We start from the raw sequence: 18314 nt of genomic DNA, 5'->3' as shown, positions 1-18314 counted from the left end.
GCTGCGAAGACGTCAGCGGCTCGGCGATGGCGGGAGGTCACGCTGCGCGCAAAGGGAAGCGATTAACCCTTTCAGGGCTCTATGTAGAAAATGTGCTAAGATTCCGGGTCGTGGCAACCCCTGAGCCAGGAATTACCAGAAGGGCCACGACAAGCAGCCGTAATACCCCCGGGGGCAGCTACACGATCCGCTGGAGTGACTAACGTTTATAGCCCCCCCCCGTCCACGGCCGCCAGGGGAAGAAACTGACGCAAAAAGCAGTGAAAATATTGATTACATTTTTGTTTTTATTGCCACTGAATCCAGTTTAAACGAGACAAATATCCAGATCTTCAGCTACAACCGTTTACAAAACAGACGAGGAAAGGAAAAAGTGCATTTAACACGGGGGGGGGGGGGGTAACAACGATTGGGGGGTAGATTTTGGCCACATAACCACAGCTGGCTACCACGGGAAGGTAAAGGTCGATTAACGAGTACAGATTCATTCATTGCTTTTAGAAACGTTACAATCAAGTGCAAAATAAATTTACAGAAAGTTCAGGGTGAAGACAAGAAAACAGTGAAATTAACCATTTGGGTGCCTGAGGTGTGGGGAGCGAGGTCCGGATCACCCCCCGGAACCAAAACAGCCGCGGGTCGGACCCACGAACCGCATGAAGTGCCACCAAAATGACATCTCCGGAACACGGGGGCCGGATTCACCCTTAAAAGCCTGAGAAACTCTGAAAAGCAGAGAAAATCCGTGGTTTAACCCCTCGGGCTCTCCGAACAGGTAACCTGCGCACAACGGCTAATCCGCACGCGGGATTCCTCGCACTCCGTGGAGTGAGTGCGGGTCGGCGAGTGGCGAATTAACACGAGGACAGTCACCAGGAATAACCACTAGTGGTGCGATAGAAGTGCATTAACCCTTTAACCCCCAGTACCCAAAGTACAGGGAGGAGGAATGGAGTGTATTAATAGCCCCCCGGGAGCCGTCAGCGCTGCAGCTGCCAACAGACGCCTTCCTGTTTTTGTCGTAAAAACAGCCGGTTTGTCGTCTCCGTGGCGGAGCGCGTGGCCCACACAATCGCGTTTTACACACGCATCACAACCAAACAAACCCGTGTCCTCACGACACAACCACGCAGCGGATTCAATCAGAGCTCCCCGGAGATGGAGGCAGAGGTCCAGCCTCAGCCGTTACCATGACGACATGGAAACAAACCCACGGGACCGGCGTGATCCTGCGCGAGACACGTAACACACATCTGCCCCAATCACACGCAGCCATCCACGCCTAACGAGCAGCCCACTAATTAATATAATTAGCAGAGCTCTAGTGATTGCATAAAAAAACAACAGCATTTTTTACATCAGGAATAGAAATATCGCTATTTTGGGGAAAAAAATCGATAAATTGGGCTCGGAGCGCCGGGGCGGACGCTTTATAAATTACTCGACGTATAAAAAACTATTTTCCATGATTTTCTGCAGCGAGAGGACAGTCCGGCCACGCGACGGGCGGCCCAGGCAGTGAGGGCGACGGGGAAGGTGCTGGCGTGGAACGCGTGGGACGCGCCTCTAGAAGTACAGAGCCGGCTCGCTGCGGAAGTCGGGGTGAGAGTCGCCGTCCGCCGGGGTGAGCTGCGCATGAAAAGATGAGACACATCAAGAGACAGCCCCCCCACAGACCGACTTCAAAACCCAGCCGTGGTCAATGTAGTAAGCGGACAGAATGCCCACCCGCACCCCCACGATTGGGCTGTATATTTACCATCTCTCTTTGGGCATCCGCTCCGTCCGTGGCCAGGGGTGGATTCTCCTCCTGCCATTTGCTGAACTGCACAGAGTGCTTCGGAGTGTAGCTGGAGAGACCTGGAGAGAGCGAGAGGGAGAGCGAGAGGGAGAGCGAGAGGGAGAGCGAGAGGGAGAGCGAGAGGGAGAGCGAGAGGGAGGGAGAGAGAGACCTAGGCGTGAGACATGGGCTATCGCGGGGACATTTTCCCTGTAAATATACACAAAAGACGCCCGTTCCACCGATACCCCTGCGCGTGACACAACCCCGTATGTCACAGATGGTGGGTCCTGCCACGGATTCTGGGGGGGCCACAGAAAACCTCCTACAGATCTGGGGACTTCCAGGATACTTTGCCCTCTGTCTAATCACGGAGACTCGCGTGACGTGCGGGCCCCCTGCCACTATTTTCCGTGCCACGCACTTCCTGGTGTCTGCTATTTAATCACAAAGTTTTGTTGCCAGGCAACAGCCAGAGATCCTTTATCAGCAACAACCCCTCAGATAAGAGGAAACCCAGCGGGCGGCGGGATCCGAAGATCAAACGTGTCAAATTCCATCACTAAACGTGGCCCCCCCCCCGCATGACACGTTCCTCACACCCCCCCGCAGCACGACGCGTTCCTCTCAGTGCCCCCCCCGCACGACACGTTCCTCTCAGTGCCCCCCCCCGCACGACGCGTTCCTCTCAGTGCCCCCCCCCACACGCGCAGGGAATTACGGCAAGAAGTCGGGCTTTGAAGATGGAGGTTGGAGCGGAGGGTTAACCCTTTCAGTACAGAGTTTGCGGGATCCACGTGATTTCTAGTAACCGTGTCTGTGATAAACGTGTCCGCGTTTAACGGGTGAGTCACGGGACTGACAGACGTCTCTGGTTATTTAACACGCGCTGAGAACACGGAAAAGGCCGTGACCGGAAGCCAAACACGTCTCATATGTGACACCTTGTCCTGAACATACAGACACGTCACGCTGTCCACGGGCTTCTTTGTGGTATACGGCGGAGGCAGCAGGACCCAGGGAAATAATACCTTCAGTAAACAGTGTTGTGGATGCATTGAAAGGTTGCTCAGCAGAGATGGCCGGGGTTAATACAGTTGCCGTGGGCAGGAAGTAAAATGAAGGTTTCTGCTTTACAGAGGGGCAGGTAGGGGGAGGGCAGTGGTTGGCCGTGGCAGCCGTTATTACACCGTTATATTCAGGATTGTCCGCCCCGCTCCACGCGTGTTATTTAGTGGGTTTATTACCCGGCCACGTGGGGCCAATCAGCTTGCGTGTTTTTCCGCCCCATGTTTACCTGAGTTCGCAGAGTTGGCTCGGAGGCCATTACTGGAGACCCCGCTGCTGACAAACGTGGGACGTGGAAGGAAGTGGCCGGAGGGTCTCTCATCTTCCTCGGATTCGGAGCCGGACGCCTCGTTGGGCTCCTCTTCGCCCGTCTCTTCGGCCAGCGAGGCTTCCGAGGGATATTCAAACATCGTGTGGATGTTCTGCTCGTTAAACGAGATCTTCATCTGTCACAAAAAAAAAACGTGGCATGAAGACACGAAATAAATATTACCCGGAATCCCCCCCCCATGATACAGCCCCCAAAACCTAAACCAAGGGCCACAGGAACATAATGCCCCCTGTGGGGCAGATCCTCCCCCAACTCTTAAACCCCAGCATTCAGGTGCGCTACTCAAAGGGTTAATACGATACCTGGCCCCACAGGCCACGGAGCCTGAAATGACCCCACAGTCGGGGGCCGGGGCCAGTGGCCTGATATTCCCGTCATCATTCGTGGCCCTCTGCCGGTGGGGCAATTTACGTAAAATCCCCCAATAAATCCCCAAAAGAGCAGGAAGGTAAAGGGTTAAACGGCGTACAAAAGATAAACAACAGGTTTCCACCGCAACCAGCAGAGGCCACGCCCGGCCCACGCTCACACGTTATATAAGGCAGGGAGCGGCCCCCGGGCGGCCCTCCACTCCCAAGCCCACGCTTTCTATGTTTAGTTTGCCACCTGGCTGCCCTTTAGCGGATGACGCGCAGGAATTCACAGGTGCCCATCCCCCGCAGGCGAGGCCGGGGGGGCAGATTCCGGGGGGGTAATATATTCGGGGGTCGTTTAATTCCCTTCTGGGTTTCCGTGGGTTAATTATCTCTCGCCGGAGGGTCCGTCGGTTGAATCCAGTGGATCGAGTCCACGGATCTAGCGCCCGACGAAGCCACATCCACCGATCACAAACGCCGGGGGTAAGAGGGACACGAAGATTCGCCACGGGGCCACGCCAATACCGGACCGACGAGGTTTCCAACCGGCGCTCGACGCACCCATAGGGAGGATTCCTGCCGATCGCCATGAATCATCAGCACAAGAGCTTGCAATCGGAGCGGGCGGCGCAGGCACTTTCACCAGTGACACGAACACAATTCACAGAGATTCCTGGAGCGTGGCATCAGGCCACATTGTGCCCAGCTCAGGGTATTTAACGGGTGGCAGAACGGTCGCCACGTGGCTGTTTTTCATTTGCTTTCATTGCGATAATATATCACGGTGGCCCACGTTACGGGGCGCAGGTTCCCGTCACGCCCCGCAGGCTGCTGGATATCCGTGGGCAGGGTGGACTTTCGCCCCGGTTACAGTCTGTTGAAGCCCCGTGGCGGCTCTGGGGCAGGTTTTATGATGTTGGGAGAATATTAACCTGAAGGTTTATATCTCCAAGAATGTCTCCACGTGACGCACGCGGCGTGGCTGGTCGGGGGAGAAGGAGAGCAGGAGCCCGAGGGGGTTATTGCCAGTCGTAAATAAGACTCGATACACAGAGACCACGGATGGAACCACAATAGTCTCTGTGCCGTGTACACGTGTGGGAGGGGTTACCGCTCTAGATGCGTGTGACCTGGGGCCGGTTTGGGCCCCTCTATGGGAGAAGCGAGATGCCACGTGCTTTCCAAGAGCCAATTGGCCCACGTGGTACAGATGTCCACGAGGCCCAAAACACTAGAGAGGAGCAGGAGTTGGCTGGTGGCCCTCCTCCACTCTTCAGGGGCCCCGGCACAGACGTGGCACTCGTGGAAACGCTTCACTGAGCGAATCAGCCCCAACGAGGAATCTATTTCTAGAACAAAATCACAGAACAATTAGCGGCCAGCTGGGTGTCGTCAGCACCTGGGCCCACGACGTGGCAATCCGTGACACCCGGTTCAACCTGTTCCATCTATAAATGGATCCACGACCGGTGCATTGAAGCGACACCAACCCGTGGCCCCTGACTCACAATCCACTGGCAATAAGGCACCTGCACATAAGCCTGACACCTACGAGCGCCAGGGGGCCCTTTATTTTACGTGGACGTCTCAACCACGGTAACTGGAGCCAGCGCCGCCGGCAGCACAATCTGCGATCAGCGAAAGCCGATCCCCCCGGGGGCCGAGACGGCAGCGTGGCCTATTTCAGGAATTCAGAGCCTCCTGTTTTGGCCACGTTTAGCAATAAATGCAGGTATTTCACCCAAAACAAAGGCCTGAAGCACTAACAGGTGCCACGTTCCACCTGCACCTCTATGGCCACTTCTAGTACCCACGAGTCCACCTTAACTGCCGCTCACAGAGACGCTCAGTGTCCCCGGGGAGAGCCCACAGGGCCACAGAACAGATCCCACCACTGACCCTGCGCTAGCCCCCCAGCCCACTGACTTCAGTGGCGATCAGACGGTCCGCTCACGGGGCCACTGGAGTATTTCGCAGGGCGGGACCTCATTAAGCAGACCGGGCCCAACACGGAGCGTCACGTGGCCCGTTACCATTTCATTGTTTGCGGAAAAGCCGGATCTGCAGCCCTGGCACCGGGCTGAGGGCACCACACGTGGCCCGGGGCAAACCAGGGCAACAACAACCCTCTATGTACGACTCGTGTCCTGGCAGCTGGGGTAACACTCCGTACCCAGCAGAGGGGGGGCTATTGTGACAGCAATCCCCCCCATGACCCCCCAAAGCAGACACGTCCCCGTCCCACCATATATTACAGCAGATTCCGTGGCGCAGCTACATCCAGGGGCTCCACTGCAGGTAGCGTCACGTGTTCGCCCGCCACGCCTGCGCAGCTGCCCCCCTGGAAAACCTCGCTTGTTTCTGTCCAGCAGATAACAGGTTAACTCCACTGAGGTTGCCCCACGTTTACGTGGTGCGCTGAGCAGTTTGTCATCTTAACAGAATCTGCTTACTGGGGCATTTACAGAGTTAATATTTAGACGGAGCCATCAATCACAGCGGTCCCCCCCAGCGAGAGGTCACAGCGGTCCCCCCCAGCGAGAGGTCACAGCGGTCCCCCCCAGCGAGAGGTCACAGCTGTCCCCCACAGCGAGAGGTCACAGCGGTCCCCCCCAGCGAGAGGTCACAGCGGTCCCCCAGGCAGGTTATGGGACCATCTCCCACGCGGAGATCCACAGTGCTCGCCACGGGCGCGACACCAACCGCCATGTTCTTGTTTCCCGGCTCTGTGAACATTACCCGCTGGGCACGGGGGCCACACTGAGACAGAGCGGCCCCGTCCGGCCCCCAGAGAGAGCCCTACCTGCCGGGGCTCTATAACCTCCAGTAGCCGCCTCGCCAGGGGCCACACTGACCGGGGAGGACTTCTCCCGAGAGGCAGAATGTGGCCGATTCCCGATTCCGTGCCACCACCTGACCCGCAGAGGGCATCTCACCGGCCCCCACCGGCCCATCACGTGGATTAAAGGAATTGCATCAGATGCTAATCACGTTTAATGTGCTTTCCTTCGTGGCCGGCTAATCCCAGCGTGGCAGCCGGGGAGTGGGGGACGGGGTGTTGGATAACCGGACCCAGGAATACCTAGACGGCAAACACGGGGTTAAAAACACTCCGCTGCCTCCTCTGCTGCCATAGGCTCTCATTAAGCAGCCGAAGGGTTAAACGGCCAGTTTGGTAAACACCTTGACTTCAGGTGACTTTCCTCGGGGGCAATTATTTGTCTTTTTTAACCATCCCTTTAAACCCTCCGCCGGTTAAATACCCCTCCCCCGGGCCACCTCCGCTGGAAGTCACATTCCCCTGTTAACTCTTTCGGTGATAGCAGCGTGTAGCGACGAACCGGCCAGATCAACATCAAGTCTACAAAATAACCTCCGCGGTGAGATCCGTGACGCAGCGACAGCCTCGCCAAACCGGAGCGCCGCGGCTTACAAGGGAGGGTGGTGGATAAGTGAAACAGCCACCCAGCAGAAGTGGTAGAGAGGATTAAACACGCGTGGGACAGGCATCCGCATAAGACAAACTAAGACACCCCCCGCCCCCGGTTAGCCAGCGAGCGTTTACCTTTTTCCTGGTGGAGCCGTCCTTGGACAGGCAGGACTTGGACAGGGAGAGGTAGCCGCCAATCACCTGGATCTCCTCTGCGGTTGGATAGCGCTTTTTGAGCGCCGCCCCGAGCTCGGAGTAGGGAGCCTCGCTCGGAGTTCCTTTCGGTCGGGTTTCGTCGTCCTCGTCCTCGATAACCGCCGTCCTGAAGGCCTCCTGCTCGCTCAGCGGCCTCCTCTTGGGTATCACAGTGAACGTGTTGCCCCCTTTATTGCGCGTGGAGGACAGCGCAGCGTGGGGGCGGTACGAGGGCACCGCGGGGGCCGTCTCTCCCGCATCAATTTTGGCCTCTATGTTCAAATCGTTCTCCTCGCAGCCGATGATGTCATCGATATTAGTGATGGGAACGTCGTGGATTTTAGTGACTGGGACGGGCAGAACGACCTCGTCGTCTCGGGGGACGCTGCTGAAATACTCCAGTTCTGCCCCAACGTCTGTGAAGGAATGATGCCCCGCGGAGGCGGAACTGGGTAAAAGACCGCTTTTCCAGTCAAAGTCAGAGAGCGCAGGAACGCTTGATGCTTTTTTTGCATTAAACCCCCCCCCACGGGACGCGCTCTCCACTCCGCTTGGTCGGAGGCCGTTTTCTGCCGGGGCGTCGGTGACGTCCACCTTGGGGCCGTTGGTCACAGAAGCGCTGTACGTGGTTTTTGGCTGATCGGTGGTCTGCCCCGGAACGTGGCGCGGTGGCCCGCCGGGGACCTGCCTGTTCTTGGGGATGAAGACGAAGGAGTTCTTGGACTGCGCGCGGATGTTGGCGAGGGCCTTCGCCTGGACGTCGCTCTCCGGGATGTTCCTCAGATCCGGTTTGGGGGCCGGCCGGATCTCGAAGGAGTCGTTGCTGCTGGTGGAAGCTGAGACCCTCTTCTGCTGGCTAGGAGTGGCACTGCTCATACCCTGCTCACAGTGGTTGGACAAAGGGGTATCTGACTGCGTGGCACCGGATTCAGGGGGGGCATTAGGTTTAAAGTGGTTGACCTCAGACTTTGGCCTCCAGGTGTTGGCCCCTGAGAGATTCTCATTAGCTGAAGCACCTGAAGATGGCACTTGCCCTGTTCCCTCACCTATCTTCTGACCCTGGGGGCTCCTCGTCGTCCTGCTCTTATTCAGGAGGTCTTCTATTCTGATGGACCCATCGGTGTTCAGGCTCTCACTGGAACGGTCAATGTGACCGTTGATAAGCGGTGGGGTCTCTTTAGACAGATTCCCATCGGCGCGTTTCACGTAATTATGAGAGGCAGCTTTTGGGTTGACCATGATGGTGTTTTTGCTCGTCTTCTGGGAAAAGCCCATCAGCTTGGGCAGGGGCAGATTGTTGCGTGTGGAGCCCACCTCGAACTTCTCAATGACAGAAGCCACAACGGGGGACACAAACTTTTCATCTGTGGAGCTCTCGTAGGGAGGGGGCAGAGGCCCAGCCACCGGAGAGCTCGGAGACAGCGGGGCAACGCTAGCCGGTGGGGTCACGGGGCTGGAGGGTCTCTTGTGAAAGAGACCGGGGTCTGGGAGAGAGGGGGCAGAGGGCAGTTTGTCGGGTAACCAGGAGGGGTTGTTTAAGGGGAAGCGCTTACTGTCCTCGTCCAGGAGGGAGGCAGACGACGGGGAGACGTCTCCGGACCTCCTCGCCTTGTTGCTCTGGACTCGGCCGCGCCGCTCCATAGATGGTGGCTTTGGCAACGTGGTGGGCTTGCTGTGCCGGGAGTCCAGCAGGTTCTCCCAGCTCCTGGCCCTCACCGGCTTGCTGTGGCCTCGGTCAAACTTCTCGAGGAGCCGACTGACCCTGCCGGCCTCCTCCAGCACGGCGCTGGCCTCCTGCCCCAGGGGCTCCTTGGCCTTCTCAGGCTCATAGATGACGACCTTAGAGGCCCTGATCTCGGCCACTTTACTGCCCCTCTTGGCCATTAGCTCCTCCATGGGGTCGTGGTGAGGTTTGGCCCCCGGGCTTTGCTCTGAGGGGCTCCTGGCTGTCCCGAAGTAGGCAGGGTCGGACTCGATGATGATGATGTTATCTGCCCGGATGGTCCTGATGCCGGGGACGTTACTGTACAGATCCAGCAGCTGCCGGATGGGGGAGCCCCGGCCCGGGGAGTGAGGGGCCCCGCGCCGGCGCCGCCGCTCCTTCTCCTGCTTGATAAACGGGTTCTCGTGCAGGGGCCCCAGGCTCTCCTGCAGCACCAGCCTTTCTTCGGGGCCCGCCTTCCTCTCAGGGGAATCCTGCTGCTCCGGAGTCCGGGATGCTGGCGGCAGGCTCCCCATCTTTGCCCGCTTCCTCTCCAGCACTTCGAGTTTCCATGCCGGCATGTTCCCGGACTCCGGCCCCGGGCGCGCCCAACCTTTGGCGCTGACAGCCATGCTCGGTGCTCGGGCTGCTCCGTCCCTCACGACCCGTTTACACCAGCTGGACCCGCCGCGCCACCGGCAGCTGACTGACTGAGGGCTGACAGGGAAACGGAGCGCTGTCACCGGGGAAACACCGCCCACAACTCCGCCCCCCGCAGGCTCACTGACTGGAAGAGAACCGTCAGTAGGGAGGGAGCACCTATAACCCCGCCTACCGCGAGCTCGCTGAATAAGAGATGTCAGTGGGGGGTAGGGACCGCCCGCAACATGTCTTTACCCCGCCCACTGGCTGTTCTCCGACAGATTTAGGGGAGGAGCCGCCGCAAATCCAAACGGGCAGGTAAAGGCTCACGTGACTCGGGCGGGGTTTAGTAAAGATAAACATCATATCTAACCAATAACTGTCTGCAGAAGGGTGAAAGCCACGCCCATCCCTGATTCTAACCCTTTCCCTGCCAGACAGTCTGATGTGCTAGGGGACAGCGGACTGATTACCCCAAAATGGAGCAGAAACCCCCTTAGTTACACCCCAAATGCCCCAGTGACAGGATACCCAACTGCCCCGCTATCACAACATGTACCGGCAGACCGCAAGCTCTTGGGGCAGGGCCCTCCTCTTATAATATTTACCCCCTTTATTATTCTGTGGACTGTGATGAGAATAAAATACCCCCACCGAGGGCGACCCCAGCGCCTGATCCCCAGAACACATCCACCCCCATGTAAAGTGCTGCCCCCTGCTGTGCAAAGCCTCCCCGGGGGATCGCTCGCGCATGGGGCACACTCACAATAACACCAAACACTAACACACACACTCACAAAAACACCAAACACTAACACTCACAAAAACACCAAACACTAACACACACACACTCACAATAACACCAAACACTAACACTCACAAAAACACCAAACACTAACACACACACACTCACAATAACACCAAACACTAACACTCACAATAACACCACACACTAACACACACACTCACAATAACACCACACACTAACACACACACTCACAATAACACCACACACTAACACACACACTCACAATAACACCACACACTAACACACACACTCACAATAACACCAAACACTAACACACACACTCACAAAAACACCAAACACTAACACTCACAATAACACCAAACACTAACACTCACAATAACACCACACACTAACACTCACAATAACACCACACACTAACACACACACTCACAATAACACCACACACTAACACACACACTCACAATAACACCACACACTAACACACACACTCACAATAACACCACACACTAACACACACACTCACAATAACACCAAACACTAACACTCACAAAAACACCAAACACTAACACACACACACTCACAATAACACCACACACTAACACACACACTCACAATAACACCACACACTAACACACACACTCACAATAACACCACACACTAACACACACACTCACAATAACACCAAACACTAACACTCACAATAACACCACACACTAACACACACACTCACAATAACACCAAACACTAACACTCACAAAAACACCAAACACTAACACACACACACTCACAATAACACCAAACACTAACACTCACAATAACACCACACACTAACACACACACTCACAATAACACCACACACTAGCACACACTCACAAAAACACCAAACACTAACACACACATTCACAATAACACCATACACTAACACACACTCACAATAACACCATCCACTAACACTCACAATAACACCACACACTAACACACACACTCACAATAACACCAAACACTAACACACACACTCACAAAAACACCAAACACTAACACACACACTCACAATAACACCACACACTAACACTCACTCTAACACACACACTCGCAGTAATGTAGAGGGCAGCGACAGGCGGCTGACCCCGGGGCCACATCTCATGGTAACAGCAGTGAGATTACGTGGCCTCTGTTCCTGTCATGTTTTACCCCATCCACGCTCCTTCTTACTGATAATTACCCCCCTGTGTGCGGCTGCCGGCCGACATTTTAATCCTACGGGATTTCCACGAATCTCCCTCTAATCCTCCCGCCATTGTGTTACGCCGTGTCCTGTGTCACCGTGACAACGGGGCAGGTGGCCCGGAGCGACCGTGTCTCCAGAACTCCAGCACATGATTTACAGCGGCGTCCGAACCATTAAACCCTTGAAGGCCACGCTGGACGGCGGGAACAGAACGTCGCGGCAACCAGATGGCGGGAAAAGAACAGCGCGGCAACCGGATGGCGGGAAAAGAACAGCGCGGCAACCGGATGGCGGGAAAAGAACAGCTCGGTAACCGGATGGCGGGAATAGAACGACGCGGCAACCGGATGGCGGGAATAGAACGGCGCGGCAACCGGATGGCGGGAATAAAACGGCGCGGCAACCGAATGGCGGGAATAGAACGGCGCGGCAACCGGATGGCGGGAATAGAACGGCGCGGCAACCGAATGGCGGGAATAGAACGGCGCGGCAACCGGATGGCGGGAATAGAACGGCGCGGCAACCGGATGGCGGGAATAGAACGGCGCGGCAACCGGATGGCGGGAATAGAACCGTGCGGCAACAGGAGGGCGGGAATAGAATGGTGCGGCAAATAACGAGTCGTATAGCCGCGTCACCCACCAGCACCACAAGCAAATTAACCCTTAGAATGGGTCATGATCTGTATGCACCATCAGCCTTTAAGCCTTTATATAAAGTCACGAGTTTACAGGACCTCAGTGCTGGGTTTAAAGGCAAACGGCGCCCTCTAGTGGGCTGAATACCCGGCTGCAGGCAGGGGCAGCACTCGCTGCGAACCCCCCGATCACCCCCCCGGGTCCGGACTGCAATCCCTATCTATCCATCAATCACCAACATATTAAAATAATAATAATAATAATATATATATTTCACACAGTAATAATAATAATAATAATATATATATTTCACACAGTAATAATAATATATATATTTCACACAGTAATAATAATAATATTTATTTGATACAGTAATAATAATAATAATATATATATTTGATACAGTAATAATAATAATATATATATTTCACACAGTAATAATAATAATAATATATATATTTCACACAGTAATAATAATAATAATAATATATATTTCACACAGTAATAATAATATATTGATTTCACACAGTAATAATAATAATATATTGATTTCACACAGTAATAATAATAATATTTATTTGATACAGTAATAATAATAATAATATATATATTTGATACAGTAATAATAATAATATATATATTTCACACAGTAATAATAATAATAATAATATATATATATTTCACACAGTAATAATAATAATAATAATAATATATATATTTCACACAGTAATAATAATAATAATAATAATAATAATAATAATATATATATTTCACACAGTAATAATAATAATAATAATATATATTTCACACAGTAATAATAATAATAATAATAATATATATATTTCACACAGTAATAATAATAATAATAATAATAATATATATATTTCACACAGTAATAATATATATATTTCACACAGTAATAATAATAATATATATATTTGATACAGTAATAATAATATATATATTTCACACAGTAATAATATTAATAATAATATATATATTTCACACAGTAATAATAATAATAATAATAATAATATATATTTCACGCAGTAATAATAATATATATATATTTGATACAGTAATAATAATAATATATATATTTCACACAGTAATAATAATAATAATAATAATATATATATTTCACACAGTAATAATAATAATAATAATAATAATATATATATTTCACACAGTAATAATAATAATAATAATAATAATAATATATATATTTCACACAGTAATAATAATAATAATAATAATATATATATTTCACACAGTAATAATAATAATAATAATAATAATATATATATTTCACACAGTAATAATAATAATAATAATAATAATAATAATATATATTTCACGCAGTAATAATAATAATATATATATTTGATACAGTAATAATAATAATATATATATTTCACACAGTAATAATAATAATAATAATAATATATATATTTCACACAGTAATAATAATAATAATAATAATAATAATATATATATTTCACACAGTAATAATAATAATAATAATAATAATAATATATATATATTTCACACAGTAATAATAATAATAATAATAATATATATATTTCACACAGTAATAATAATAATAATAATAATAATAATAATATATATATTTCACACAGTAATAATAATAATAATAATAATATATATATTTCACACAGTAATAATAATAATAATAATAATATATATATTTTGCACAGTAATAATATTAATAATAATATATATATTTCACACAGTAATAATAATAATAATAATAATAATATATATATTTCACGCAGTAATAATAATAATATATATATTTGATACAGTAATAATAATAATATATATATTTCACACAGTAATAATAATAATAATAATAATAATATATATATTTCACACAGTAATAATAATAATAATATATATATATATATTTCACACAGTAATAATAATAATACTAATAATAATAATAATATATATATTTCACACAGTAATAATAATAATAATAATAATATATATATTTCACACAGTAATAATAATAATACTAATAATAATAATAATATATATATTTCACACAGTAATAATAATAATAATAATAATATATATATTTCACACAGTCATATGTTATAATGTTTTCTTTAGTTGCAGCTTCCCAAGCATTTTCTCTTTCTCTTTCTATCTCTTCCCTTTTTTCTTTCCATCACCCTTTTCCATATCTCCACCTTTTCTCTTCATCTCTCCCTTTTATCCCCACATCTCCCCTTTCTCTTCGTCTCTCTTTTCTCTCCTCTTTCTCTCTCTTCTTTTTCTCTCCTCTTTCTCTCTCTTCTTTTTCTCTCCTCTTTCTCTCTCTTCTTTTTCTCTCCTCTTTCTCTCTCTTCTTTTTTCTTTCCATCACCCTTTTCCATATCTCCACCATTTCTCTTTATCTAATATCCCCCTTTTCTGTATCTCCTTTCTCTTTAGCTCCCCCCTTCTCTCTTTTCTCACCTTTTCCCTATCTTTCCTCTTCCCATATCCCCCTTCCCTTTTCTCTCATTTCTCTTTTATCTCTCCCTCTTTTCTTTGACCCCCCCTTCTCTCTCAGGGACAGAAGTCAGTAACGACACCATTAAGAAGACATGTCCCCGATCCTTGTCCGTCGTTATGTCTTCTACTGCACAGGGATGACTCCGAATAAATAGATCGAGGACCGTGAAGAACACCACGGATGGTCATCTGCTCCTGAAGGAACCCGCTGCACAGGGCGCTGCAGAGACAGGGGCCCCTGGGTGCCCTTGATGAACGGGGCCCCGCTCTGAGACAGAGAGGGAAGCCATAAGCAGCAGCCGGGTATTTACTAATAAACGGATAAATACAGAGAGGACCGCAGCACAGACTTGGCCGTCGCAGCGATTGAGATCTGGCACTGGGCCCCGGCAGCCGTATGTTGGCAGCGGAATGCGATGGCGCAATAAAAATCAATATAAAACGATAAATCTCACGGGAGATCTGCGCCTGCAGCGGTTTCTGCTTAGTCGGCATTTCCCGATTCCCTTAAATGCAGAGGTTCTGCCCCACAGGGGTAGTTGGCGTATCTGCCCCTGGAGGGATGGGGTCGCCCGGCAGCAGTGTGTGACTGCGATCTATATTAGGAGTGATATTGGAGACAGAGGGAGGGCGCCAGATCCTAAAACTACCCCCCGGAGGGAGACTCTCCACCCACCGCAGAGTGACGGCACTTCTACCGGACTGCAGAGCCGGGGAACTTCACACCGCACAGCACCGAGCGAGCGTGAGCGCACAGAGTGTGTGTCAGTGAGCGCACAGAGTGTGTGTGTGTCAGTGAGCGCACAGAGTGTGTGTCAGTGAGCGCACAGAGAGTGTGTGTGTCAGTGAGCGCACAGAGTGTGTGTCAGTGAGCGCACAGAGTGTGTGTGTGTCAGTGAGCGCACAGAGAGTGTGTGTGTCAGTGAGCGCACAGAGTGTGTGTCAGTGAGTGCACAGAGTGTGTGTGTGTCAGTGAGCGCACAGAGTGTGTGTCAGTGAGCGCACAGAGTGTGTGTGTGTCAGTGAGCGCACAGAGTGTGTGTGTCAGTGAGCGCACAGAGTGTGTGTCAGTGAGCGCACAGAGTGTGTGTGTGTCAGTGAGCGCACAGAGTGTGTGTGTCAGTGAGCGCACAGAGTGTGTGTCAGTGAGCGCACAGAGTGTGTGTGTGTCAGTGAGCGCACAGAGTGTGTGTGTCAGTGAGCGCACAGAGTGTGTGTGTGTCAGTGAGTGCACAGAGTGTGTGTGTGTCAGTGAGCGCACAGAGTGTGTGTGTGTCAGTGAGTGCACAGAGTGTGTGTGTGTCAGTGAGCGCACAGAGTGTGTGTCAGTGAGCGCACAGAGTGTGTGTGTGTCAGTGAGCGCACAGAGTGTGTGTGTGTCAGTGAGCGCACAGAGTGTGTGTGTCAGTGAGCGCACAGAGAGTGTGTGTGTCAGTGAGCGCACAGAGTGTGTGTGTGTCAGTGAGCGCACAGAGTGTGTGTGTGTCAGTGAGCGCACAGAGAGTGTGTGTGTCAGTGAGCGCACAGAGAGTGTGTGTGTCAGTGAGTGCACAGAGTGTGTGTGTGTCAGTGAGCGCACAGAGTGTGTGTCAGTGAGCGCACAGAGTGTGTGTTAGTGAGCGCACAGAGTGTGTGTGTCAGTGAGCGCACAGAGTGTGTGTGTGTCAGTGAGTGCACAGAGTGTGTGTGTGTCAGTGAGCGCACAGAGTGTGTGTGTCAGTGAGCGCACAGAGTGTGTGTGTGTCAGTGAGCGCACAGAGTGTGTGTGTCAGTGAGCGCACAGAGTGTGTGTGTCAGTGAGCGCACAGAGTGTGTGTGTATCAGTGAGCGCACAGAGAGTGTGTGTGTCAGTGAGCGCACAGAGAGTGTGTGTGTCAGTGAGCGCACAGAGTGTGTGTGTGTCAGTGAGCGCACAGAGTGTGTGTCAGTGAGCGCACAGAGTGTGTGTGTCAGTGAGCGCACAGAGTGTGTGTGTCAGTGAGCGCACAGAGTGTGTGTGTCAGTAATTGTGTAAGGACTTGTGTCTGTGTTAGTGATTGTGTTACCATGTGTGTGTGTGTCAGTGATTGTGTAACTGTGTGTGTGTCAGTGATTGTGTAAGGACACGGTGTATGTTGTTATAAGGCAGCATGTTGCAGATATATCAGGTGTTAAACAATCGTGTTAACCGTCTCCACTCTGTCTGTCTGTCTGCCACTCAATGTCAGTCTTATTGAGAGTGTGTCTCTCTGTCTCTCTTGTTGAGCGCGTGTCTCTCTGACGGTCTCTCTTGTTGAGCGCGTGTCTCTGACGGTCTCTCTTGTTGAGCGCGTGTCTCTCTGACGGTCTCTCTTGTTGAGCGCGTGTCTCTGACGGTCTCTCTTGTTGAGCGTGTGTCTCTGACGGTCAGCGCACAGAGTGTGTGTGTCAGTGAGCGCACAGAGTGTGTGTCAGTGAGCGCACAGAGTGTGTGTGTGTCAGTGAGCGCACAGAGTGTGTGTCAGTGAGTGCACAGAGTGTGTGTGTGTCAGTGAGCGCACAGAGTGTGTGTCAGTGAGCGCACAGAGTGTGTGTGTGTCAGTGAGCGCACAGAGTGTGTGTGTCAGTGAGCGCACAGAGTGTGTGTGTGTCAGTGAGTGCACAGAGTGTGTGTGTGTCAGTGAGCGCACAGAGTGTGTGTGTGTCAGTGAGCGCACAGAGTGTGTGTGTGTCAGTGAGCGCACAGAGTGTGTGTGTGTCAGTGAGCGCACAGAGAGTGTGTGTGTCAGTGAGCGCACAGAGTGTGTGTGTGTCAGTGAGCGCACAGAGTGTGTGTGTGTCAGTGAGCGCACAGAGAGTGTGTGTGTCAGTGAGCGCACAGAGAGTGTGTGTGTCAGTGAGTGCACAGAGTGTGTGTGTGTCAGTGAGCGCACAGAGTGTGTGTCAGTGAGCGCACAGAGTGTGTGTTAGTGAGCGCACAGAGTGTGTGTGTCAGTGAGCGCACAGAGTGTGTGTGTGTCAGTGAGTGCACAGAGTGTGTGTGTGTCAGTGAGCGCACAGAGTGTGTGTGTCAGTGAGCGCACAGAGTGTGTGTGTGTCAGTGAGCGCACAGAGTGTGTGTGTCAGTGAGCGCACAGAGTGTGTGTGTCAGTGAGCGCACAGAGTGTGTGTGTATCAGTGAGCGCACAGAGAGTGTGTGTGTCAGTGAGCGCACAGAGAGTGTGTGTGTCAGTGAGCGCACAGAGTGTGTGTGTGTCAGTGAGCGCACAGAGTGTGTGTCAGTGAGCGCACAGAGTGTGTGTGTCAGTGAGCGCACAGAGTGTGTGTGTCAGTGAGCGCACAGAGTGTGTGTGTCAGTAATTGTGTAAGGACTTGTGTCTGTGTTAGTGATTGTGTTACCATGTGTGTGTGTGTCAGTGATTGTGTAACTGTGTGTGTGTCAGTGATTGTGTAAGGACACGGTGTATGTTGTTATAAGGCAGCATGTTGCAGATATATCAGGTGTTAAACAATCGTGTTAACCGTCTCCACTCTGTCTGTCTGTCTGCCACTCAATGTCAGTCTTATTGAGAGTGTGTCTCTCTGTCTCTCTTGTTGAGCGCGTGTCTCTCTGACGGTCTCTCTTGTTGAGCGCGTGTCTCTGACGGTCTCTCTTGTTGAGCGTGTCTCTCTGACGGTCTCTCTTGTTGAGCGC

The 18314-nt window shown here is 50.8% G+C and overlaps 1 protein-coding gene across 1 annotated transcript; it reads right to left on the bottom strand.

The window, feature by feature from the left end:
- Positions 1-256: 256 nt before the first annotated feature.
- Positions 257-9555, bottom strand: TPRN (taperin). Its single transcript, XM_053473855.1, has 4 exons — positions 7101-9555; positions 3078-3294; positions 1760-1860; positions 257-1629 (listed from the first exon to the last, which is right to left on the bottom strand). The coding sequence occupies exons 1-4, from the start codon at positions 9492-9494 to the stop codon at positions 1567-1569; spliced, it is 2775 nt and encodes a 924-aa protein (XP_053329830.1). The 5' UTR covers positions 9495-9555; the 3' UTR covers positions 257-1566.
- Positions 9556-18314: the final 8759 nt, after the last annotated feature.

Source organism: Spea bombifrons, chromosome 8 (assembly GCF_027358695.1).
Source record: "Spea bombifrons isolate aSpeBom1 chromosome 8, aSpeBom1.2.pri, whole genome shotgun sequence".
Lineage (NCBI taxonomy): Eukaryota > Metazoa > Chordata > Amphibia > Anura > Pelobatidae > Spea > Spea bombifrons.
This window is presented reverse-complemented; position numbering and strand designations above follow the sequence as displayed.

Bases quoted from the DNA above. Each gene is read 5' to 3' on its own strand.
- TPRN (XM_053473855.1), bottom strand. From the start codon at position 9,494: ATGGCTGTCAGCGCCAAAGGTTGGGCGCGCCCGGGGCCGGAGTCCGGG. The intron at 3,295-7,100 runs GTAAACGCTCGC...TTTTTGTGACAG, and splicing joins ACGGCTCCACCAGGAAAAAG to ATGAAGATCTCGTTTAACGA. The intron at 1,630-1,759 runs GTAAATATACAG...TTTCATGCGCAG, and splicing joins CGGATGCCCAAAGAGAGATG to CTCACCCCGGCGGACGGCGA.